General features: G+C 40.1%; 2 protein-coding genes across 3 annotated transcripts in view; one reads left to right on the forward strand and one right to left on the reverse strand.

Moving 5' to 3' along the window:
* The first annotated feature begins 1,836 nt into the window (after positions 1 to 1,836).
* Positions 1,837 to 16,582, forward strand: ldha (lactate dehydrogenase A4). Its single transcript, XM_072592092.1, has 8 exons — positions 1,837 to 1,966; positions 8,323 to 8,459; positions 10,882 to 10,999; positions 11,516 to 11,689; positions 13,427 to 13,600; positions 14,872 to 14,989; positions 15,882 to 16,005; positions 16,172 to 16,582. The coding sequence occupies exons 2-8, from the start codon at positions 8,331 to 8,333 to the stop codon at positions 16,334 to 16,336; spliced, it is 1,002 nt and encodes a 333-aa protein (XP_072448193.1). The 5' UTR covers positions 1,837 to 1,966; positions 8,323 to 8,330; the 3' UTR covers positions 16,337 to 16,582.
* Positions 16,583 to 17,016: 434 nt separating this feature from the next.
* Positions 17,017 to 26,939, reverse strand: part of tsg101a (tumor susceptibility 101a) — a 50,887-nt gene continuing 40,964 nt past the window's right edge. For both annotated transcript variants that reach the window (XM_072592090.1, XM_072592091.1), the window contains exons 8-10: positions 21,136 to 21,338; positions 20,301 to 20,540; positions 17,017 to 17,251 (exon numbers count right to left, since the gene is read on the reverse strand). In XM_072592090.1, coding sequence (XP_072448191.1) covers positions 17,162 to 17,251; positions 20,301 to 20,540; positions 21,136 to 21,338 — 533 coding nt within the window. In that variant the 3' untranslated portion in view covers positions 17,017 to 17,161. The remainder of the gene's footprint in view (positions 17,252 to 20,300; positions 20,541 to 21,135; positions 21,339 to 26,939) is intronic.

Below are 26,939 nucleotides of genomic sequence, written 5' to 3' on the forward strand. Positions count from 1 at the left end.
TGTCCTTGTGCATGAATCACAGAGGGTTGGTCTGCAGGTACAACAGGTTATTAAGAAGGCAAATGGAATTTTGTCCTTCATTGCTAAAAGGATTGAGTTTAAAAGCAGGGAGGTTATGTTGCAGCTATACAGGGTGCTGGTGAGGCCACAGCTGGAATACTGCGTGCAGTTTTGGTCTCCTTATTTGAAAAGGCGGGGGGGGGGGGGGGGGGGTGTGCAAAGGAGTTTGACTAGGTTGATTCCAGAATTGAGGGGGTTGGTTTATGAAGAGAGACTGAGATTATATTCATTGGAATTCAGCAGAATGAGGGAGGATCTTATAGAAACATATAAAATTATGAAGCGAATAGGTAAGATAGACGTAGAGAGGATGTTTCCACTGGCAGGTGAAACCAGGGCTAGAGGGCATAGCCTCAAGATTAGAGGGAGCAGATTTAGGACTGAATTGAGGAGGAACTTCTTCACCCAGAGGGTTGTAATTCTATGGAATTCCTTACCCAGTGAAGTAGTTGACACTACTTCAGTAAAAGTTTTAAAAGCTAAGGTAGATTTTTTTTTGAACAATAATGGAATTAAAGGATATGCTGAGAGTGCGTGTAAGTGGTTCTGAGACAATGAAAAGATCAGCCATGAGCTTATTGATTGGCAAAGCAGACTCAAAGAGTGAGTCGGCCTACTCCTGCTCCTAGTTCTTATGGTGTAATCTGAAATCAGTTTAAAAAAAAATTAGCCTAATGATAACCATGTCATAAAATCTCATCTGGTTCACTAGTTCACTTAAAGGAGGGAAATCTGCTGTCCTTACCTGGTCTGACTAAGATGTGACTGCAGACCCACAGTAAAGTGGTCAATTTAAATTGGCCTCTGGCACTCTCGCCTATGACACCCACATCACACAAACGAATTAAAAAAATGTTCCCATTAAAGAAGCTTCCAGCACTTACCCCACATTAGTGTGACTTTTATCACCAAATCATATTTTTCTACATTCTTCTGACACCCTTCCTCTCAGAATCTTGTTCTATTCATTTTGCCTTTCACCTACAACCCTAATTGCCTACTATAAATATACCATGCTAACTTTCTTAGCGAGAGATCTGTGCTTTTCTCAGCTTCTGCATGTGTAACTGGTTTTTCATAATTGGTTAACGTCAACCTCCATCTTAACTAATCACACTCTTTACACTTTTGAGTTCACTATGTTCCTCAATCCTTTGAGTGCGACAGATTGTCACATCGGTGAATCGCCTTTAGACATGTTACTGTGTGAAAAGCATTTTGTAAATGCAGGTTGCTGTTGAGTAAGTGGTGAAGTGCACTGGCAAAAAGTGAAAAATTTGGAACGCGACTGATAATTTGATCCGCGGTAAGAACAATGACTGCAGATGCTAGGAACCAGATCCTGGATTAGTGGTGCTGGAAGAGCACAGCAGTTCAGGCAGCATCTGAGGAGCAGGAAAATCGACGTTTCGGGCAAAAGCCCTGCCTTTCTTCCTGATGAAGGGCTTTTACCCGAAACGTTGATTTTACTGCTCCTTCCAACTTCATTAATTTTCTATCAGGAACTCATCTGCCTAGTACTTAAGTTATATCTGTTCGAGAATTACGCAGATGGGTGTGAATGGGTTGCGACACCACACTTTTCATTCACAATTCAATTGGACGTGCGTCCAGCAGAAGGGTGAGCATCTGTAATGGTTTTCCAGGGAGGTTCATCATGACTACGCGATAACATATACATTCAATTTCCCCCTAGAATCCTCGACTGTGACCACTTGCTCGCTTTATAGTACGTGCATGCAGACACGATCCAATATCTTGTCAATCATTGTCTGGTCTGACCCGCCTTCGCAGCATCATATGTAGATAAGCACGTGACGCATTATGACGCAGCCTATAAATAGAGGCTGTCAGGGGTAGGAGTGGCCTACAGCAGATCTTGGTGAGAGGAGACATTAACGAAGTGGTAAGTTGTAGCGAGACATGTAGCAATTTAGAATTACAGCCATTGAGCAATTATATTTGATCAACCACTATGTTTCCGACATAGTAAATGTTGCATCCCTATTTAATACAAAATGTTATACTTGCATTACATTTAATGTTATGCACAAAGTGCTGTATCACGTCATGTATAAAATTGAATGTGTGTGTATTGGTATTGTGATACAAAGGGATACATTTTACTCTGTTACATTACTGCTAAAGTGATTGTGTCACTCTTTTAGCAGCATTCTAAGTCTTATCCAATTGCATTTGTCTATTGGTAGTGCAGCTTCTTAAAATGCTAAATTGATGTAATTATTGTGTAGAGTGTTGTTCTTGGTGAGATGGCGGAGCCGGGGCTGTCCTTTCCTGTAAATCGAAACAGCGCTGATAATCTCCACCGCAATTTGGAAGTCGCGTTGGGAGGAAGGGTTCAGAAATAGATGCGATTGAGTCCTCTCCGTGACCTTGCTGCTGACAGGCGATGGTCGCGTTTTTCTCTCGCCTCGGGTCCTGCCTTTCTTGCGCCTGGCAGCATCTGCGGAATGCGAACGCTGCCCTCTGCTGTGAAACGCGGGACACGTGCATGTTGTAAGATGCTGCGGCACATGCAGCCGAGGTGGCTTTCCTGCCTGGGTTGGATACCTACCTACCTACTGTAGTTCGAAATCATACAGTTGATGGTGAATTCCCATGTTTGAGCTCTGACGAAGAGTCATGTAGACTCGAAACATTAGGCTGCTGTCTCTCCATGGATGTTGCCTGACCCGCTGTGATGTAGATTCATACAGCACGAAAATAGATCCTTCTGTCCAACCAGTCCATGCTGAGAATAAATCTCAAACTGGACTAGTCCCACGTGCCTGCTGCTGGCCCATATCTCTCCAAGCTTTTCCTATTTATGTACTTATCAAATGTTACTTGTCCAAATGTCTTTTAAACATTATATTTGTATCCACATCCACCACTTCCTCAGGAAGTTCATTCCACGTGCAAACCACCCTCTGTTTTAAAAAAAAGCCCCTCATGTCGTTTTAAAATTTTTTGCCTCTCACCTTTAAAAATATGCCCTCTTGTCTCAAAATCCCCCATCAAGAACATCTACCATTAACTCTACCTATACCCCTCGTTACTTTATAAACTTCTGTAAGGTCTCCTCTCAACCTCCTACGCTTCAGTGGGAAAAAGTTCTAGCCTTTCTTTAAAACTCCAGTCTTCCAAGCCCAATGACATCCTTTTTGTTTTCAGTGCAGATTCTAGCATCTGCAGTAGTTTGCTCTTCCAGTGCTCAAATTTGTTTCCAAAACTGTGAATTAGCAAGTTTTGAGAAAATTTGTAGCTCAGGTTGAGGTTCTGAATGTAGGTTTTGCTCACTGAGCTGGAAGGTTTGTTTTCAAATGTTTCGTGACCATACTAGGTAGCATCATCAGTAAGCCTCTGGATGAAGCACTGGTTTTATGGCTTGCTTTCTATTTCGGTTTAGGTTTCCTTGGGTTGGTGACATTATTTCCTGTTTTTTCCGAGGGGATGGGAAATGGGATCCAAGTCAATGTGTTGACCTGATCAATGCCCAAAGAGCCCTACTCCTAATGAATTACACTGGCACTCATTTTGTAAGATTCCACAAACACAAGTGAGATGAATAAACAGCTGTACTTTATTTGGTGACACAAAACAAAATCAATAAACACATTGACTTGGATCCCATTTACCACCCCCTAAGAAAAAACAGGAAATGACACCACCAACTCAAGGAAACCTAAACACATAAATAGAAAGCAGGCCATACCATCAGTGTTTCATCCGGAGGCACGCTGCTGATGTTACCTAGTATGGTGACGAAATGTCTGAAAATGAACCTTCCAGCTCAGTGAGCAAACCTACATCCAGAACTCTGTGAAGTAATTTGATATTATCCCAGGAGACACAATGAAATGAGGAAAATGGTTTTGTGCAGTTTTGACCATTTTCAGGCAACTAATGAGGACTACAGACATCTGTCTAGATTGAATATGAGTGACTAAACATTTTTTTAAAAGCTAAGCATAACTAGCATTTACTGCTGTATCCTTATTTTCATGAGGAATTCAAAATAACTGAACTGATAGAAATCAGAAGTCTTTTACTTTGAGGAATTTAGTAGATTTTTTTGGTTTTTAACTTCCAAGGCATTAGCCTTGGTGGTGATCAAGGCAACAATTAACACACATAGTAAATTTTTATTTCTACACAATAGTGATGGTGGATTTATATTTCTGAAAACTCAGGATTAATGCAAAGTTTCCCTCAAGTGAAATGATTATGGAGTGGAATTTTGAGACAAAAGCTTGAAGCAAAAAGTGAACTTGGTTAACTACTATTATGACTTCTTTATGAATACAAACACTGCTGTCTATTGGATATTTTTTTTAACTGCCCTGTGAATCACTGACTTGAAAACTTTCCATTGTCAAATCTTGGGATTCTTCCTGCTTCTGCTTGCTGTCTCACTGGGCCTGGTTTTCAAAGTAAAAGTTTGAATCGACAATTTTATTGTATGTTTGTACTCCTAATTAAATAGAGCCAAAGTTTCTGTGATTTTCTTTTGAATAAATGAAAGCCTGCTGAGTCAAGATCTTCGGTTAGAGTTGCCCAATGGGGTCAGGTAACTCTTATGGCAAGAAAATTATATCAGAGAAAGGAACTTGTTGGCCCACTGAAGGTATTCATGCTGTAAGCTTATTTCCTTTCATTTGCATGAATTCTTTTTATATAGGCTTTGTCTTCAAATATTCATGCAATTGTATTATTTTAAGAAAAATTAAAAATACAATAGATGTCCAAAAGAAATTTAATCCAACATTTTTAAATTACATTTTCTTTTTCAATCTCATTCATTTGTCATGCTGCATGGAGCATTCTACAAAAGCAGGGTATACAAGAAAATTTAAGATATGATCAAAATTGCCTTCCTGTTTAGTTACATCAAACTGCCCTTTTAAATCTTGTTGTACACTTAAGTAAGCAAAATGTTGCAGAATCTGGAAACCTGCAATAAGTCAGTGCTGGTAATACACAGTGGATCTGCCTGCATCTTTGGAACAAGAAACAATTATTTCCAGTTGTGTATATCCAGTTTTCAAAAACCTTGTGTCACCTGTTAGTTTATTGAAGCTGTTAATTACAGCAGGATGCAAGGCTACATTTTGAGCCCTAATCATTTGCTGACGAAATAAAATTCAGGATTCTGTTGATGTGCAATTCACCCTTTAAAGTTAAGATTGGTGATAATATCAATGTAAAACTATCACAAGATTTATTACAAGGTGTTGATGAGTCACCTTCCACTGTTCTTTACAGCTTTCCCCGCCAATGTGCCAATGACAATGGCAGAATGTTAATTATTTTAAGTATAACAGTTAGATTTTAACTGGGAATTCATGTTAGTGCTTAACTTCATGTATTGCTGTCTTGGGAACAGGAAAATTGCAGAATGGACATTTAAATGAAATCTTTGATTATTCCTGGCCATCTGGTTCACTGCTTATTTCAGAAGACTGTAGGTGACACCTCAGCCAATTTATCTGTTAACTGTGTTTGCAAAAGCAATTTAGTTGAGTGAAATGGTGTTTATGCAATAATGACTGTGCTTTTTTTGGTTTTGTGTAACTGCCTGCTGAAATTTCTTCTTCCTTTCTCATTGGACTGATGTCAATTGGCAATTGTGCAATGTTACCAAATTATGTAGATTCCAGAACCACCACCCTCCAGAAATGATTCAGTTTAGCTGGCTTACATTTTTTTTTCTCACATTTCCTTCCTATTTTATCTCTCCACTCCCTCCCTTCCCTGCCATGCAAGTACAACTAACCTCGAGTTAGACATGCATCATCAAAATTTGCACTTTGCTACTGCTTATCCCATAGTTATTTTTTGAGTGAAGATAATAAAGGAGTTTTCATGAAAGTTATTGTTCATTGTATTTTTTATGATACGGTATTTCCAACAGTTTAATGGAGGTGGGCATTAACTACAGAGGTACTGTTTCTTATTTAATAATTTATATAAATCGTGAGATTCCAGAGTTTCTGAACAGTTACAACTTGTCTCTGTGTTGCAAAGTGGTTGGTTGGTTAGTTTAGTTGAATGGATGGCTGATTGACAATGTAGGGAAAAGATGAGAAGAACTAGATACCAGGTCTGGGTTGGAAGATCCGTGTGCTTGTAAAATGGTGGTTGGGTGGTTTCTTGGGTACCTAACAGTGAAGGATATGTAGGGTAGGCTGATTTTTAAAACCAAGTGGAGGGTTACAATATCCAAAATGGATGATGGATAAAAGGAGCTAAAGTGCCAGTTTTTGATACAGTTATATAATTTAAACATTAGCATTTATCAATGGAACATTAGGGAAGTTGTACCTGGAAATGGTCAAGGCATAATCATGGGGTATGGGATTGCTGGGGATAGAGATGAGAGATGGAATTGGACAGTCTTGGAAATCTGTTAATTCTGAAATTTGAAACCCAAATTGGAGCAAAATACCATTTCCACTGAGTATTGCTAAGCAGTTGGGAAGAACAATGTCACTATGGTTGGGGGTGTGGAAATGTTGGAGTGGGGAAGTAGTTTGAAGTGGTTGGCATAGTGGAAAATAATTTGACTATTGAGCTGGAGAAAGCTTTGCATCTATAAATTGATATTATTTAACGTTGCAAACCACTGAATTCAGTGTGGTGATAGAAGTACAGCTGAATATCGGCTGACATACGAAACCTGATTTTCATCCAGTGGATGGTATGTGCAAAAGCATCATAAAGAGGAGGACCGTTTTGAATTGGACTAAATATTGTAGGGCAACCAAGCTGTAGTTGTATGCTGGTTATGTTGGGTTATGAGAATAGAACTGTTACAGTGAGGGTTGGTGCATAAATGACAAGGCTCGAGTGGTCTCCCTAACTGATCCTTCAGGCATCTGGAATGTACTATTCAAAGCTGCACTTTCCCTACTGTAACCTTCATACGTACTCTGGTTCTGGAGTCTGTGGCAATTGAACAGTAATTAGAGCACAGATTTAAGATCATTGACAAAAATTTGGAGAGGAGCTAAGGAAAGAAAATGTAACTATTGCTCCCAAATAAATATAATCTACCCCATGAAGTCACAGACACCTGGAAATGATGAATTGTGAACAGCTTCAATTCGCTAAATCCATATATAACATAAAACACTGGAGATGTAAGCATGTGCAGGGTGGCTGCCAGGAACATAAAACATTCTACCCGTAATAACAGGTTTAGGCTTTGGATAGGCTGAGGTGAATGTCTGGAGTTTCAGAATGTGACGTGAGAAGCCAAAAATAAAATGGATCTAAATAGATTGGGAAAATAGTTGCAAATAATAATCAATGTGGACAAATGCAATTTAATGAGATGAGGTAAGTGGAATGAGCAGTATAATATAAATTACATTACCCTAACCTGCAGAATATCATTGGAGAGGGATTGAATGCTGTTGATGGAAAGCTTATTGAAACCAGCAGTACTGTGTAGCAGTAGCAGTGAAGGTGAGTCAGATTTTGGAATGCATTACCAGCCAGAGATAAAACGAATCTTAAGTGGCAAGTCTATAGGGGAAAAAAAACTTGTACTGCCACACCTGAACTCTGCAAATAATTTAGGTCAGTGATTGTAAAGAGATCCAGGTACTGAATAAATATCTGATTTAAGAGACCAGAGTTATAGTATAGAGAAGCTAAGAGTTATTTACTGTGAAGAAGGTTCAGAAAATATTGTTCAAGAAGTGAACAGATGGCTGGAACGCTAGTGTTTGTAGAAGCAATTGAAACCCTCCTCATAGAAATTCAAGGACAACCACCTTTGGCAAACTTTCTGTTCATTTTGGGAGCCCCTTTTCCTATTTTGGGAGCTAATAGCTTTTGACGTAATTTCAAAGCCTTGCTGAAAGTATTATTGTGAGGAATGCTGGAAAGATGAAGTGTAATTTGAGCTTGGTATTCTTTCTAAAAGCAATTTCTAAGGCAACCATATCAAGATCTATACAAATCAAATAGAGTAAATTAATTAATTGAATCATTCAGACTGTGATGTTTCAGCAAGCCAATCTGGACAGACGTACCAGAGAGTGTATCTTTTAAATTGAAGTTTTCAGCTTGTTACAAACTTGTTTTATCTAATTTGTTATATAATTAAATAAAATAATGGTGTGTTCATACACATTGCAGAGATCGTTGGACTTCAATATTTAACAATTCTCCTTCCTGATTTTATAATAGTGTGCTTCTTGGAATGTATATAAAGTGTATGTTAGACTGATGTGAATATCTTTTCTCCTTTAGCAGCAAAAATGGCATCCCTCAAGGAGAAGCTGATTGGGCATTTGGCGACAACACAGCCCAGTCAGTCACACAACAAAATAACAATAGTTGGTGTGGGTGCAGTAGGAATGGCATGTGCTATAAGCATCTTGTTAAAGGTAAGATGGATTTTGGATGTGGTAGATCATTTGGAGTTGCTAGTTTTTCTTATTTAGATGGGATTACCCTTCAGGGACTGCTCTTGGAAAGCAATGTGAGATTTCTGCAGTTCTGAGATCCTCCAAGGATGGATGATCTTGTGTGCCATGGAGTATTATCACATAGTCATACAGTATGGAAACAGACTCTTTGGATCAACCATGCTGAATATAATCCCAAAGTAAACTAATCCCCCCTGCCTGCTGTTGGCACATATCCCTCCGAACCTTTCCTATTCATTTACTTATTCAAATGCCTTTTAAACATTGTAATTGCACCCATATCTACCACTTGCTCAGGAAGTTGATTCCACATATTGAACCACTGTTTTTGTTTAAAAAAAAATCACCCCTCATGTTTTTATTAAATCTCTCTCCTCTCACCTTTAAAAAATTATGCCCCTTACTGGATGTACTCTTGAAATGGATGTATCCACTACTCTTGAAATCCCCCATACTGGGCAAAAGCCAACTAGCATGAACTCTATCTATGGCCCTCATTATTTTATAAACTTCTATAAGGTCACCTCTGTACTTCCTATGCTCCAGTGAAAAAAGTCACAACCTGTCCAGTCTTTCTTTACAACTCAAATGTGCCATACCCAACAACATCATGGTAAAGCTCTTCAGAACCCTTTCTAGCTTAATATTGTTTCTGTAACTGGCTGACTAGAACTGGACACAGTATTCCAAAAGGGGCCTCACCAATGTTCTGTACAACCTCAACATGACTTCCCAACTCTTATACTCAATGAAGGCAAGCATGCTAAGTGCCTTTAACTATCCTGTCTATATGGTTGAATGGTTTTGAGTACTTTGATTTTCCATAAATATCACCTTGTGTTGACTAAAGATGTAGTCCAGCCTCTTCCCTTGCCTCAGTGGTCATATTGAGGCCTTTGAGTATGGAGTATTTTGCTAGTTTATAGAGTCATAGAGATGAACAGCACAGAAACAGATCCTTCCGTCCAACTCATCCATGCTGATCAGATATCCTAATATAATCTAGTCCCATTTGCTAGCACTTGGCCCATTTCTCCCCCAACTCTTCCAATTCATAAATCTAAATGCCTTTTAAATGTTGTAATTGTACAAGCCTCCATCACTTCCTCTGGTAGCTCATTCCATACATGCACCACCCTTTGTATGAAAAAGTTGCCTCTTAGATCCCTTTTAAATCTTTCCCCCCTCACCCTAAATCTATGCCCTCTAGGTCTGGACTCGTCCCCCCACCTCAGGGAAAAGACCTTGTCTATTTACCCTATCCATGCTCCTCATGATTTTATAAATCTCTGTAAGGTCACCCCTCCACTTCTGATGTTCCAGGGAAAATAGCCCCAGCCTACTCAGCCTCTCCCTATAGCCCAAATCCTCTAACCCTGGCAACATCCTTGTAAATCTTTTCTGAACCCTTTCAAGTTTCACAAAATCCATCCTATAAGTGACCAGAATTGCACACACTATTTCAAAAGTGGCCTAACCAGTGTCCTGCATGGCCACAATGTGACTTCCCAACTCCTCTACTCAATGCTCTGTCCAATAACGGAAAGCATACCAAACGCCACCTTCACCATCCTGTCTACCTGTGACTCCACTTAAAAGTACTTCCCTGACCAGAAATTGAACCCAGGCCATGGCAGGGAGAGTGCCGAATCCTAACAGTGAACGTAATAATCACTACACTACAGAAACAATTGTGTAACCTCATGTTTTTGCTGAGAGAATTTGCAGAAGCATCAATTTCAGCTAACATATCCCACTTTAATTTGCAGGGAAACTGCGACATGTTGTAGTGCTTATGCTACTCCTTTGCATTTATATAGTATCTTTCACACCTCAGAGATCCCAAGTGCCTTACTGAGAACAAGTACTCTTGAAGCACAAGCACTGTAATAGTATAGGAAATTCAGTAGTCACTTTGGACACAGCTGCCAGAATATCAATATGCTAAAAGGTGCATAGTCTGTTTTTTGATGTTGACTTGAGGGATAAATATTGACTAGGACCCCCACTGTTAACTCTCTGGAGTTTCTTTGAAATGATAGCAAAGGATTTTCATGTGCATGAGAGCCGGCAGGACCTTGGTGTAATATCTCCTGTACAAGAATGAATCTCTAACAGTGAAATACTCAGAATATGGGCCCAGACTTCTGTGTTCCATTCTGTACAATAAAACTTAAATCTGCAATCTTCTGAGTTTGAGACATGGGTGTAACCTGACAGACAGCTTAAACCCCTAGCTTTCTGCAAGAGTACTAGTTGGCTAGGATTCACCTACTTGAGATCTAATCTGCCATTTTTTTCAAGAATATTAAACTTTGCAGTTTATGGAATTAGATATTGCCTTCAAGATAGCTGTAACCAATATTGTTGTTTGCTTCAGGACCTAGCAGATGAGGTGGCTCTGGTGGATGTAATGGAGGACAAATTAAAGGGTGAGATGATGGATTTGCAACATGGTAGCCTCTTCCTTCGCACTCACAAGATTGTGTCTGGCAAGGGTGAGTACAAGATCAGTGGGAAGACAAAGTACATAATTATTGAGTGCACACGGAAGTAATGGGTTAACATGTAACCAGGCTTTGCGTTGTGCCAACAATAAATAGCAGTGCATGCACAAACATCCGAGGTGGGAAGGTGGAGAAATGGGTTAGAGGAAGGAGTAATGATGCTCATTTGAAGAGCGTGTGCAGGCATGAAGGGCTGAGTGGCTACCTCTTGAGTCTTCACAATTATGATTGAGTGAGTGGTAGAAGACTCCAACTGTGAAGTATAGACTGGTCTGTTTCTTTTCTGTGGTTTGTGTAAAGGCTTTAAAGTCTGTCAGCCTTCTAATGATGAAATAGGAACTTTGTTTATGGGCCTAAGGCCTGGGGTTTAGGGCCAGAATGTTGATGCATGTGCAAATATTGTGTAATAGGGAACTCAAATATGGTGCTGTTGTTTACCTTGATAGTTTGCAACAATGAGGTGTGTAACACCACTAAATGTTAATGTAACTGTTATTAATTTGGCAGATTACAGCGTGTCCGCTGGATCCAAGCTGGTTGTGGTCACAGCTGGTGCTCGGCAGCAGGAGGGTGAGAGCCGCTTGAATCTTGTTCAACGTAATGTGAATATCTTCAAACATATAATTCCTGACATCGTCAAGAACAGCCCAGATTGCATCATACTGGTTGTATCCAATCCAGGTGAGCATTTTGTAACAGGACACAAAGTTTGACCATAATTGTGCTTAATCACAGTTAGAAAAAGGATTGCATTTTCTCCATCTTGGGGTTGGATAATTGTTTAAGTTCTACTTTGCTGTGATATAATTTCCTTTCTGAAGTTGCCTCCTATATCTTAAGGACCAATTACTTTTATGATCTACTATGAAATGGTTTGCATAAAATTGAATTTTTAAAGTTAATAACTATAAGGCATTAACAGCTTCAGTTGGAGCCATCCTTGACCCAGTAATCCTCACTATTCCAGATTTAATCTCTTTGGTTTGTTAATATTTCACTGCCAGCTAATTCCACATTTACTTTCATTGGTTTTAAAATCCTTCAGTCAGCTTTGGCTTGGTTTACATCATTGACATACTTTGTGACAAAACTACACCACTGTCTTTATTTGTCTTCCTTTATTTGTTATGACAGCCCAACTCTACTTTGACATGCCTCTAGTAGTTTTTTTAAAGTTTCACTCCTCCATGTTTTAATGTCTGCACTTCTCCTGTAATGGCTTTTCCTTGCATGGTAACTCAAAGCTTCACCCTATTAGTAATGGCATCTATTAGTAAAGTTATTATTTTTCAAGCCCAATCTAATTGACCATCTCTACACCCTTGCCATTGTTATATATGTTAGTGTTTGTTCTGATATGTAAAAAGTCCTGCCTGTCCACAATTTTGCAAGTTAGTATCGACAGACAAAGCTACCTTCATCAAAACACAAGTGTTCTATCTTTGCTTCCCTGACTACTTTGTTAGATTGAATCTGATGATTTTTGGACACTGCCTGAGTTTGAAGAGTTTCATTTCTGTCTGTAGTGTACTTGATTCAAGATTTTGTCTATAGGCGCTGCCTTGCATATACACCACCTTCAGGTTTACTTGCTACAGGTGCTTTTTCAATTTTGGCCTTTCAATTTTACTTACACTTTGACTTCAGGAGCAGTCTCTTCAGCCTGCAATATGTATTATAGCCCAACATGGACAGTACAGGGATGTCAAGCTGCTGGTTGGCAATTTGGAGACTAAGAAAATAGGGTGGCTCAATCTGGATGTGGGTATTTACTTTCATTTTTAAATGGGCTCTCACTGAGGAATCTGAATGAAGAGATTGTGAGTAAAAATGAGCTGGTGGGGTACAGGAGAAGACTGAAAAATAACTTCCCTGATGGAATGTGCAGAGCCAGCTTTTCACAGTAAAGAGCACTACCACTGGAAACTGCAAACTATTCATGGTAAAGCTGCCTCCACAACAAAAGCTACTCCAGGTTCAGCTTACTGTTCAGTCATGTGCTAAAATGAGATTAAAGGGATCAATCTCTAATGGAGGCAAATGAGCCTTTTCAGTAATCCCATGAAATAGTTCAGCTGTTAACTGTTTATGTGCTGGAATTAACAGGAAGTTTAGTGGCAGTGAGAAATGGGAGTAGTAGACCATTGGCCTTTTGAGTTGCACCATTATTGAGTCAGAGTGCTCGTATCTTGTATTTCTCCTTCAGACAACCTAGGTGAAACGAATGGGAGAATTTATCCCAATGTCATTTGCTAGCATTGTTTTATCAAAGTTATCCATTTTCTAGAGAAATGCAGACTGCTTATTTAGCTACAGACTGAGTACATGTTTCTCTGTATGGTTTGGGATAGGGCTAGGGTAAGAAGTTGCTTTTGAGGGTTATTCTATGTAATTACAAGTTTCTTTCTTTTCCACTAGTGGACATTCTGACCTATGTGGCGTGGAAGCTGAGTGGTCTTCCCATGCATCGTGTTATTGGCAGTGGCTGTAACCTGGACTCAGCTCGGTTCCGATACCTAATGGGAGAGAGATTAGGAATCCACAGCTCCAGCTGTCATGGCTGGGTTATTGGTGAACATGGAGACTCAAGTGGTATGTGTGTAAGAGGCAGTCCAATTTATACTTAAGGTTACAGTTGAAATTGAAGTAGGTCAAATGTCATTTGGCTGTTTAACATGGAAACAAATAGCTCTATCACTGATTCACTTAGTTTGTTTCCAAAAATGTCTGCAGCCTGATATGCGGTCACTTTGAATAATACTAGCAAACATTTTTGGCAGCTTTCACTAATGAGCATAACTTGTGAACAACATTTATTTGGCTGACAAACTACTTGGCTTTACTCTCAGGACAAGGGGTTGCTCTGTCCCATCCCATGAACCAGTGGACAATTCTATTGTAATTTTTTTCAACTGCAATAAGTGGAAAGGTTGAAGTAATATAATCTAGTTGTTTTATCTGGAATTTAAACTAGGAGATCTCAGCCAAGATAAAATTAGAAATCCTGTATGAGATTACAAATCTGGTAGAGGATAATCTTTTAGAAGTACAGGATTGATTGCAGTCAGTTTAAAAAAAAATATATACAATGTCTACTTTAGAACACGTTTGTAGTTCCATATTGCTGAGGGTCATCAGATCACTGTTTTAGACCACATTGTTAAATTGCTTCGGGAGCTGAAGGTTATTTTGCAGAGCTCTGTAAACCATATAACAAAAAGACCAGATCGCCTATCAAGTCAGTTCTGTTTGGTTATGTTAGCGAAGCATCATGACTCCTAGTGCTCCTCTCCTACCAGTTATGTAATCTCAAAAGTAAATGCTACAACTACTCAGTTGCTCTGGTACCATGTTGAGATAGAAAAACTCAGTTTCAGGTCAGTGATGTTTCATCAGACTCCCACAGATCCTACTAACCTGCACTTTGTTTGAGGGGGGGGGGGGGTGTTTTTTCATTGAAAATAAATTAATATCTAAGCCAATTCAAAAGGACATATTTCTTTGTTGAAACTGAACCAAATTGAATTTCAGGTGATGATGGGGATCATGAGTACTCCAACAACTCGTCTGTCCTTTCCATGCAGTAATATTTTTTATATGGTGAAATCATAATGGTACTTCAAATGCCCTTGAAAAGACTTTGGATAATGATGTAACACAGCTGGAAGAAGGAGCAGGCATGTTTGGTCATTTTATCCTTTCAAATGAGTTGAACAGTGTAAATTCCATTCCATCTCAAAAGAACAGTTTTCCAAACTTCATTTAGACTTGTCAAGAGTATTTTTTGTTGCATAACAATATGACGACTGGCAGATTATATTGGTGCTGTTACTTATTCACCTTGATGTTTTGTTTTATCACAGTGCCTGTGTGGAGTGGTATGAATGTTGCAGGTGTGAACTTGAAGGAACTCCATCCTGAGCTAGGAACTGACAAAGACAAAGAGAATTGGAAGAAGGTGCACAGGGATGTGGTGGACAGGTAAGAGTTGGAGAGATCTGACAAACTTGTATTGTGGCCATTAACTGGAATGTTAATGAAGTCTCCAAATAGCATGCGCACACACAACTTCTTAGTGCAACTTTTTTGACAGGTTCCACTTCTGCCCTGTACAGGATATTGTTGGAGAGGTTCTGGGTAAAGGCAGTTTAGGGTACACTCCAGGGAAAGTGTGTGTGGGGGGAGAGAGAGAGAGAGAGAGCGTGGGAGGTCAGTCATTTGGAGATGGTACCTGGGTTCCATCAGTCCAGGACTGTTGTTGGCAGCATTTCAGTAAGCAGAGTTCACTTTTAATCACTAAACAAAAGATGCGATCAGTGTTGGAAACATGTCATTGATGTAATGTTTCTATCGGGACCGTGAGATCTCCTTCAGATAATCTATATTCCTCACCAATATCACAAACAAAGCTCACATCCTGTGAAAGAAGAGAGAGTGAGAGGAGGATGACCTTCCAAAAATGAATTAGTTGGAATACAATTGAACTGAACTGGAAAATATTGCTGCAATGCCCTTTGCTAGATTGTTAAATGATTGGAAACTTACATTTCTCAGCAGGAAATTGCACAAACAAAACAGTCCATTTTGTGTGTACTTCAACTTGGTAAATACACTTTACAAAGGGTATTCCTCCAGCTTGGCAAATCATCTTAGTTAAAGCATCCAGCTCTGAGTTTATATACAGTATGCATATTTAAGTTGGGATATTCCTTTCATTTAAAATATACAATGTTAGTTGGGTCTGAAGCAGTACCTGTTGGATACAGGAGGAAGTGGTGGGGGGGAAGAAAACTTTCTCCTGTAACTTCCAGCTATTAATGAAAACCACTGAACTGTTTATTGGGGAGTTCACTTTTTATTGCTTTTTCCACAGTGCTTATGAGGTGATAAAATTGAAAGGATACACTTCCTGGGCTATTGGGATGTCTGTGGCAGACATGGTAGGCACTATTATGAAAAACCTGAATAAAGTGCACCCTGTATCCACAATGGTTAAGGTAAGAAGCATGCTTTGAATTTGGCGAGCAATATGACTATCAACTGAACTGTTTGTGTCAATTGTGCCTGCCTTTGTAGGAAGAAGGCATGAGATCCTGGAAGAGGAAAGTTGAAATGACCTTAACTGAGTAGCACAATATTCTGATCATCCTATTCTTTCTCTAGAATTTACATGGTATCAAAAATGAAGTTTTCCTGAGCCTTCCATGTATTCTGGGTAACCATGGAATTTCTAATATTGTGAAGATGGTGCTGAAACCAGATGAAGAAGCACAGCTGCAAAAGAGTGCTACAACCTTGTGGGATATTCAGAAAGATCTGAAATTCTGAACGTCTCCCCTCTAGCCTTCCTCGACAGCAGTAACTAAAGCAAACTTGCTGCATGTAGCCCCTTGTAGGAAATGGGCAGTATCCTTGTCTACTGTCTTGTGATCACTTCTGCCCATGAATTGCCAGACTTGCAGAGAACCTTTCATGTAATGACTGTCTTCCTCACCTCCACTGCTGTTAATGTCTTAAGTATTTATGTAGAGCAGGCAGCTATGTATTGAATAAAACCATCAGATTTAAAAAAAAGTTTGATCAACTATCTTTGTCATGAGTTTAATGCTGCAAACTTAATCCTCCCTGTTCCCTTCAAAGAATTTTATATAGATGGATGGAAGGCTTTGGCAATAGCTTGGCATAAATAAATGTTGGGACAGAGTGAAGGTCTGAATTTTTCTTTAACTCAAGATTGTGGATCCAAGATTTGGACATAAGCAAAATAATTTCAGGCCTTTGCTATAAATGCAACTGGAAAACATTTCAACTTTTCTACAACAATGGGGCCTGCCTCTGTAGAGGGATCAACAGAAAAGCTGTTGCCAATGCATAGTTCAAGCATGTATCTTGGTCCTGGAACTGTAAAAACCTGAAGGGACACTCTAGTTTTCTATTGTCTTGGATAAGCAGTTTAAAAAATGTTATTGAATCAGTTAAGTAGACCATTTCTCCAACCCATCTGTCAATAAGTTTGGAATTTAAAGCTTTATTCAAATTTAAGGTTACAGGTAAATACAAACTAAATAATTTAGTGGAATATGTTCTATGAAACTGGTTAATTGCAGACAAACTAATAAGTTGTTAGATCTGACGAGTCAAAGAAAGAATTGCTTAGTACAAGTCACTAAGACCTGCTGTTTTCCTTGCTTTCTGCATCAATGCTCGAAGCTGGAACTGTTTACGAGACAACAGCCTGACATGCTGCAGAGAGAGAACAAAACATTAACTTTTGCGGTGACCACAAAATACAAATTTACAAGCAGTACTGTTTCAAAAGCAGGGTTTTTGCTTTTTAAAAAAATTCCCAGAATAGTAACAACTCAAAATGACACTTGTGCCTGAGATGAATGTTTATCCTAGTTCCAATGCGAACTTTAATAAGATTTCACAATAGATATCATAGGCCACTCTTTCTCAACATTCCCTCTTAAGACAACCCTTGAAATCAATCTAGTTACCTTCTCTAAATGGTTTTCAATGCAAGCATATTCCTACTGAAGGCAGCAAAACAGCATCACATCAATGCCCTATATGGTTTACCAATTCCCAACAATACATATCATTTGCTTTACATTAAACAAACATTCTCTGCCTTCCTTGCATCAGACCTGGAAACATTACAGAGGGAGTTTGAGTTAGAAAGATGGCGAAGAGAAGATTGTAACAAAGCAAAATGGGGACAAATAAAGAAACAAAAGACTGGTCATCAACACCTGCTGTACAACAGTATAACTTAATGTGGAGACTAGAAGTTTGTTAAGTAACAAATGAAAAATGAGATGTGGTTCCTCGGTGGAAACCAAAGAGAGATCAGAGGGGGAAACAGGTAGCCTGAGCTCTAGGTCATACTTGCAGAATGAATGGATATGTTTAACAAAACGATTATCCAATCCAACTTTGACCTCTTCAATATGTCCACCTCTCTCTCTTCTGTGCTTGCCTAAGTTACAGCTCTAACTTGATTTCAAGTTCTGACATGCCAGCATTTTCTGTTTCATATAAATAATGAGAGTGAGTAAGAAGCTCCAATCTCAACCTCCCCCTGAAAACCAGAGGAGCAGTCTGCAATTAAGCAATCCCACAACCAACACACCAGAGTTCTGCAGTCCTGCCACACAGCTGAGATTGGTGAAGGACAGTTAAACAATTAACCAGAGGTGAAAAATCACAATCGTCCCAGAGGACTATAAGGCTCCACTCTGATTAGCGAGGGACACTGGTGTTGGTTAAACCGGAGGGTCACCATGCTTCAGAAAGGGGTAAGAGTTTGGACTTTCATGGTAACCTCATCTTGAGTGGAAATTGAACCTGCGTTGCTGGCATCGCTCCATAATCAAACCAGCCAATTGAGCTAATTGACCTTCAAAGCAGCTCAAGTGATGGGGGAACCCAACATATCAATGCAAAAGATAAGACTGGAGCATTGGTAACTATCCTTAGCCAGATTGCCAAGTTAACTATCCATCTTGGCCCCTCTGTGAGGTACCCATCACTACAGGACAGTCTTCAACCAATCTGGTTCACTTCATGTGATATCAAGACAGGTCTGAAGACATTGCATATTGCAAAAGGTTTGGACCCTGACAACAGTAGTACTGAAGACCTCTGTTCCACTGCATCTGGCATCTTTGTAACAATGTGGAAAGTTGCTCAGGAATGTCCCAAATTTTTTTTTTAAAAAAGGACAAATTCACTCCGGCTAGTAACAGCCCCAGGCTACTCTCAAATCATCAGCAAAGCCATGGAAAGTATAGTTGACAGTACCATTAAACAACATTTACACAGCAATAAACTACTCACTGATGCTCAACGAAGGTTCCACTAGGGTACTTCAACTCCTAACCTCAACAATCTTGGACCAAGAAAGGTTAAACTTTAAAACAGAGGTGAGAATGATTGCCTTTGACATCAAGACAGTATTTAACTAAATGTGGCATCAGGCCACTCTGGCAAAGCTGAAACCAATGGGAATCAGGAGAGGAGAGGAGCAGCTCCTTGCTGTTTGGAGTTGTAACGTGATGTTTGTGGTGATTGGAGGTCAATCATGCCAGACCCAGGACATTCCTCCAAGGAGCTTCTACAGCAATGTCCTCAGCCAAAGCAGCTTCAGCAGTTCAATGGCTCTCCTTCACTCAAGATTAGAAGTGGGAACATTTGCTAATGATGATTTCACACTGTTTTGTGCCTCCAGCAGCTCCTCAGATATGAACATACTCTACATCCATATGCAGCAAGATTGTACAGTATGTTTGGAGGAAGAGGGGGTTGATGAGTGGCAAATAACATGTACATTGCACAAGTGCCAGACAATGACCATTTCAAACAAGACAGAATCAAGCTATTGTCCCTTGATGTTCAATGGCATTATTATTCCTGACTTCCCTACCAACATCCTAGGGGCTTATCATTGACCAGAAGTTGAATTGGGCCAGCTGTTTCATCAGTTGCTGACACTCTTCATTCAAAACAGAATTTAATTATTTCAATCGGAAAATTGCAAAGATGTGGAGAAAGAGCAAAGAGTAGGACACATTGAATAATTCAACTAAACTGTCAATGCAGACACAATAGGCCAAATGTTATCTGCGATTAGTCGATTCAGCCAATATCATTTGCCATTCCATTTGCTTTGGAACAAATATAACTTAATAACAACTTCAACCAAATGTAGTTATATAGTTTCCCCTAATGTAATTTAAAGAAAACCTACAAAAGCTTGGTTAAAAATACAGCCAGAGAGGCAGAGGTATCTTGGGATGGAATTATAAAGCTTAGACAACGGCAGGTGAAGTTACAGTAACCCATTGTGACCCCAAATGGGTGCTCATAGGGACAATATTTGATTTATTGAATTAAAAGAGATTGCAGTAATGAAGTGATTTGAAAACAAAATAGGTATTTTAACAATTGCGTAGCATTGCCTAACCAAAATCTAAATATAGATCAGTAATGTCAGGTAGGTCATCTGTCAATTTGAAAAGAAAAAGGACAAGAGAGGTGTTGGTGAGGTAAAGCTTGATGCCAGAGTGCATGCAGAAACGGATATCACATTTAGCAGGTACTGTTAGGAGGCAGTATGCACCTGCTCTGTAGTTTCAGATTCAAGCTAAATTTATTGAGAACAACAAGAACCACATCATTTTAACAATCATGGTCAGGACTCTGCATAATTTTCTTATGTTAAACACGGTCAGATGCAGTAAAAAGATGAAGAAAAAAATAATTCCCAAGTCAGTATGGTTTTAGTTACCTTCAAAAAGACCTCCAGATCAATGACATCACGTCGCAGTGCTTCACCTAGGTAGAAAATGGTGTCCTCAATGGCATTCTCCTCAGCATAAAGATTAAGGATCTGTTTGTAGAGGGGAGCTGTTGGTACAACCACCTCATCAATGTCGTTATTTTCAGACTGGCTTTCCATTTTCTCCAGTGCAATGCTTAGCTCATCATCCTTTTTCCTCAGTACTTCAATATTCTTCTCTACATCAGCCTAGGAAAGTGACAGTTTTGAGTCACTGAAACCTCAAACGGTATAAACAGTTACAGCAATCAGACTTTTATAAAATATTGCAGAGATGACATGATAAAAACCAGGAATAAAAACTGAATCCAGGTGGCAATTTACTGAATGGATTTCAAAAATATGTGAATAAAAAGTCAGAACTGCGCTTGGACACTGTTCATGTTAGTCCAACTGAAAAAAAACTTCTTAAGACTAGGCATGTCGAATGAAAAAAAAAAGGTCATTAGACTGCCTTACACCTCTGGAAAAGGAATGAAAAGGGAAAGAAATTTGCTGGTTCTATAGTCAAGATATTTTGCTGGTGCCAGCATCAGCAAACATGTATACAAATTAGCTGAGATAATTGATATGTGCTAAATGGTAGGTCATATTGCAGCCATTAAGTATTGTACATGCTAAATCCAAGATCTATGTGGTATCTTTGTTCAAAGGAGAAGGTTCATCATTCACATTCACTGATAAAACCCAAATATTAAACTGGGCTATGTTTTACTGTGTTAGTATGAGACCTACCATATTAAATTACTGGTTTGGAAAAACAGTAATCCTCTTCTGGACTCACCATTTCTTGGTCCAAATTACTGACCATCATCTCCAGCTTCTGATGGCCTTTTTTCAAGTCTTCTTCTGTTCGTTTAAGTGCATCAAGTTCAGCCTGAGCACGATCCATTTCTTCTTTCATCCTCCAGCGCAGTTTATCACTAACTGCAGAGATCAATGATGCACGAATCATGTCTTCAGTGATGGTTCCATCTCTGGCAGGACCTGTAACAACGACATGTGGTTCCAAATACCATAGCATCTGAAAATTATTCAAGGAACTATCTATAAAAACAGACATTACTGCAAACTTAAGGATTCTGGGTAATCCTAGATGGAGGATGGGAAAATGTTGTGGCTGTAGGGGCTATTCCTTTTTTTGAGGTATTATCAGTGTTGGAGCTGATTTCCTCAAATTCTAGAATCACTAATTACGGTTTTATAAGCCATTGCATTATTTTGGAACTTTGGAGGAAAAAGGATCAAAACAACAGCACTTGAAAGAGGAGAGACACACAAAGGCAGTGACCACATGGGAAGTGAATCAAACAGAAATAAACCTGCACTACTGTCTGACCCAGCAAAGAATTTGCACACCTGACTGTTCTGTTTGATTTCAAGTGTCTCTGGACATCAGAGCTTGTTCTAAGAAAAATTAACAAACAGACACATTCACAGCTGACCTCGGAGAGGCTATGTGGGAGAGCTCACAACACGGGGCAATTAAGTGGCTTTTTAAAGTGCAATCTTATTGTTTTTAGAAATCTACAATCGTGAGTAGAGTGGGTTCCTTTTTGATTATATGTTTTATTGAGATCTGTCTCTTGATTAAACTTCAAAACCATATAAAATAGGTACTAAGTTAGCCTGGAGCAGTTTTTTTTAAAAAGAGCATAGTCATAGAAATGTACAGCATGGAAACAGACCCTTCGGTCCAACCCATCCATGCCGACCAGATATCCCAACCCAATCTAGTCCCACCTGCCAACACCCGGCCCATATCCCTCCAAACCCTTCCTATTCATATACCCATCAAAATGCCTCTTAAATGTTGCAATTGTACCAGCCTCTACCACTTCCTCTGGCAGCTCACTCTATACACATACCACCCTCTGCTTGAAAAGGTTGTCCCTTAGGTCTCTTTTATATCTTTCCCCTCTCACCCTAAACCTATGCCCTCTAGTTCTGGATTCCTTGACCCCAGGGAAAAGACTTTGCCTATTTACTCTATCCATGCCCCTCAATTTTGTAAACCTCTATAAGGCCACCCCTCAGCCTCCGACATTCTAGGGAACAGCCCGAGCCTGTTCAGCCTCTCCCAATAGCTCAAATCCACCAACCCTGGCAACATCCTTGTAAATCTTTTCTGAACCCTTTCAAGTTTCACAACATCTTTCCGATAGGAAGGAGACCAGAACTGCACACAATATTCCAACAGTGGCCTAACCAATGTCCTGTACAGCCACATGATCTCCCAACTCCTGTACTCAATACTCTGACCAATAAAGGAAAGCATACCAAACGCCACCTTCACTATCCTACCTACCTGCGACTCCACTTTCAAGGAGCTATGAACCTGGACTCCAAGGTCTCTTTGTTCAGCAACACTCCCGAGGACCTTACCATTAAGTGTATAAGTCCTGCTAAGATTTGCTTTCCCAAAATGCAGCACCTTGCATTTATCTGAAATAAACCCCATCTGCCACTTCTCAGCCCATTGGCCCATCTAGTCAAGATCCTGTTGTAATTGGAGGAAACCCTCTTTGCTGTCCACTACACATCCAATTTTGGTGTCATCTGCAAACTTACTAACTGTACCTCTTATGCTCATATCCAAATCATTTATGTAAATGACAAAGTAGAGGACCCAACGCCAATCCTTGTGACACTCCACTGGTCACAGGTCTCCAGTTTGAAAAACAACCCTCCACCACCACCCTCTTCTACCTTTGAGCCAGTTCTGTATCCAAGTGGCTAGTTCTCCCTGTATTCCGTGAGATCTAACCTTGCTAATCAGTCTCTCATAGGGAACCTTATCGAATGCCTTACTGAAGTCCATATAGATCACATCTACCACTCTGCCTTCATCAATCCTCTTTGTTACTTGTTCAAAAAACTCAATCAAGTTTGAGAGACATGATTTCCCATGTGCACAAAGCCATGTTGACTATCCCTAATCAGTCCTTGCCTTTGCAAAAACATGTACATCCAGTCCCTCAGGATTCCCTCCAACAACTTGCCCACCATCGACATCAGGCTCACTGGTCTTTAGTTCCCTGGCTTATCCTTATCGCCCTTCTTAAACAGTGGCACCACATTTGCAAACCTCCAGTCTTCCAGCACCTCACCTGTGACTATCGATGATACAAATATCTCAGCAAGAGCAGTAAGACAGTTATTTTCTGGATCCGTGGAATGTTAAGGAGCAAAGATGGCCTTTAGTAGAGCGATGTGCTGTTCCTGTAGGATGTGGGAGGTAGGGGGTTTCCATGTTACTGACTACTATTTCTGCAGGAAGTGCATTTGGTTACGAATCCTATCGGATCGCATGGATCAGTTGGAGTGGCAATTAGAGGCAATGAGGAATTTACAGGAGCTGGGGGTGCAATGGATAATAGTTGCAGAAAGGGAGATAAACTTAAGATACAATTCCAGGTAGATGGGTTACCTCCAGGAAAGGTAGGAGGGGGAGGCAGGTCGTGCAGAATCTCTTGTGGCTATCCTCATCTCAAACAATATACTACTTTGGGAAATGTAGGGAGTGATGGTTTCTCAAGGGAATGTAGCACTGGTTTCTGGTACCGAGACTAGCTGTAAATGTAATGAAGGGTCTGTCAGGTACCAAGCGATGGATTGGGATAGGGGACTCTCTTGTCGGAGGCAGAGACAGACATTTCTGCAGCCAACGAGACATAAGAATGGTGTGTTTTCTCCCTGGTGCCAGAATCAAGGTAATCTCTGAGAGGGTGTAGAATACTCTCAAAGGGGAGTGGGTCCAGGAGGACATTATACACATTGAAACTATTGACACAGGACAAGAAAACGATGAGATTCTGCAGAGAGAATATAGGGAGTTGGACAGGAATTTAAAATAGAGATCCTTGAGGGTAGTCATATCAGGAGGTGGTGGTGGTGTAGGAGGTGGAGGACGAAGGTGGTGTGTGCGCAAGAGAGGAGGGCAGTGGCATGTTTGGTTATGAATAACATTACAACTTAGGGAGGATATTCCTGAGGATTGTCCAGGGAAATTTGGCGGAACCGAGATATAGACAAAAGATTATCACCTTATTGGGATTGTACTATAAACCCATGCCAATAGTCAGTGGGAAATTGAGAAACAAGTTTGTAAGGAGATGTCAGTCATCTGTAAGAATAATAGGGTGGTTATAGCAAAAGATTTTAACTTTACAAATACAGACTGGGACTGCTAGTGTTAAGGGCTTAGATGGAGAAGGATTTGTAAAGTGCGTACAAGAAAATTTTCTGATTCAGTATGTGGATGTACCTACTAGAGAAGGTGCAAAACTTGAGCTGCGCTTGGGAAATAAAGCAGGGCAGGTGACTGAGGTGTTAATGGGGGCACACTAAGGCCAGTGACTGTAGTACTAATAGTTTTAAAATAATGATGGAAAAGGATAGATTGGGTTTAAAATTTAAAGTTCTAAATTGGAGTAAGGCCAACTTTATAGATGGTTTTAGACAAAAACTTTCAAATGTTGATTGGAGCAGATGTTTGCAGGAAAAGGGACAGCTGGAAAATGTAAGTCTTCAAACATGAAATAACAAGAGTCCAGAGACAGTATGCTCTTGTTTGGATGAGGGGCAAGACTGATAGGTTTAGGGAATGCTGGATGACTGGAGAGAGGGGTTTTGGTCAAGAAAAAGGAGGAAGCGTATGTCAGATCGAGAGAGCAGAGATCGACTAAAACCCTAGAACAGTATAAAGGCAGTAGGAATATACTTAAAGAGGGAATTCAGAAGGGCAAAAAGGTAACATGAGATAACTTTGGCAAATTTGGTTAAGGAGAATCCAAAGGAATTCTACAAATACATTAAGGACACAAGACAGAATAGGGCCCCTTAAAGATCAACAAGACTGCCTGTGTGTGGAACCACAGGAGATGGGGGGAGATACTAAATGAGTATTTTGCATCAGTGTTTACTGTGGAGAAGGACATGGAAGATATAGAAGATGGGAAAATAAATAGCGACATCTTGAAAAATGTCCATATTAGAGGTGGTGGTGCTGGACAGCTTAAGATGCACAAAGATGGATAAATCCCCAGAACTTGATCCAGCATACCCTGGAATTCTGTGGGAAACTAGGGAAGATACTGCTGGGCCCCTTGCTGAGATATCTGTATCAATGAAAGCCACAGGTGAGGGGCTAGAAGACTGAAGATTGGCTAAGGAAAAGCCAGGGTGCGAAAGACCAGTGAGCCTGACATTGGTGGTGGGCAAGTTATTGGAGGGAATCCTGAGGGACAGGATTGACATGTAGTTGGAAAGGCAAGGACTGATTAGGGATAGTCAACATGACTATGTACTTGGGAAATCATGTCTCATTAACGTGATTAAATTTTTTTGGAAGTAACAGAGGATTGATGAGGGCAGATGGACCTCAGTTAGTCATTCAAAAGTTTCCACGTGGTAGACTTGTCAGCAAGATTAGATCAGCTGGAATACAGGGAGAACCAGTGATTTGGATACAAAAGGTGGTTGAAGAGGGTTGCTGTTCAGACTGGAGGCCTGTGACCAGTGTGCCACAAAGCTTGATGCTCGATCCAGTGCTTTTTATCATTTATATAAATGATTTGGATGTGAACATAAAGTGGTATGGTTAATAAGTTTGCAGTGGACAGCGAGGGAAGTTACATCAGAGTACAACAGGATCTTGATCAGATGGGCCCATGGGCCGAGGAGTGGCAGATGGAGTTCGATTTAGATAAACATGAGGTGTTGCATTTTGGAAAGGCAAATTAGGGCAGGACTTATATACTTAATGGTAAGAACCGCAGGAGTGTTGCTCAACAAAGAGACCTTGGAGTGTAGGTTCATAGCTTCTTGAAAGTAGAACTGCAGGTAGATAGGATAGTGAAGGTTGCGTTTGGTATGCTTGCCTTTATTGGTCAATGCATTGAGTATAGGAGTTGAGAGGTCATGTTGTAGCTGTACAGGACATTCGTTAGGTGACTTTTGGAATACCGCAAGCAATTTTGGCCTCCCTGATATCAGAAGGACATTGTGAAGCTTGAAAGGGTTCAGAAAAGATTTACAAGCATGTTGCCAAGCTTGGAGGGTTTGAGCTATAGGGAAAGGCTAAATAGGCTGGGGCTATTTTCCCTGGAGAATTAGAGGCTGAGGGGTGACCTTATAAAAACCATGAGAGGCATGGATAGGATAAATAGACATTTTCCCTGGGGTGGGGAGAGACAATAGTCCAGAACTAGATGGCACAGGTTTAAGGTGAGAGGGGAAAGATTTAAAAAGGACCTCAGGGTCAACTCTTCCACGCAGAGGGTAGTGTGTTTATGGAAATGAGCTGCCAGAGAAAGTGGTGGAGGCTGGTACAATTACAACATTTAAAAGGCATCTGGATGAGTATATGAATAGGAAAGGTTTAGAGGGATATGGGCCAAATGCTAGCAAATGGGACTTGATTTAGAGTCATAGAGATGTACAGCACGGAAACAGACCCTTCGGTCCAACTTATCCGTGCTGACCAGATACCCCAATCAATCTAGTCCCACCTGCCAGCACCTGGCCCATATCCCTCCAAACCCTTCTTCTGAATTTATTTAGAATATCTCGTTGGCATGGATGAGG

This window comes from Chiloscyllium punctatum, chromosome 22, assembly GCF_047496795.1.
Source record: "Chiloscyllium punctatum isolate Juve2018m chromosome 22, sChiPun1.3, whole genome shotgun sequence".
NCBI classification, from domain to species: domain Eukaryota; kingdom Metazoa; phylum Chordata; class Chondrichthyes; order Orectolobiformes; family Hemiscylliidae; genus Chiloscyllium; species Chiloscyllium punctatum.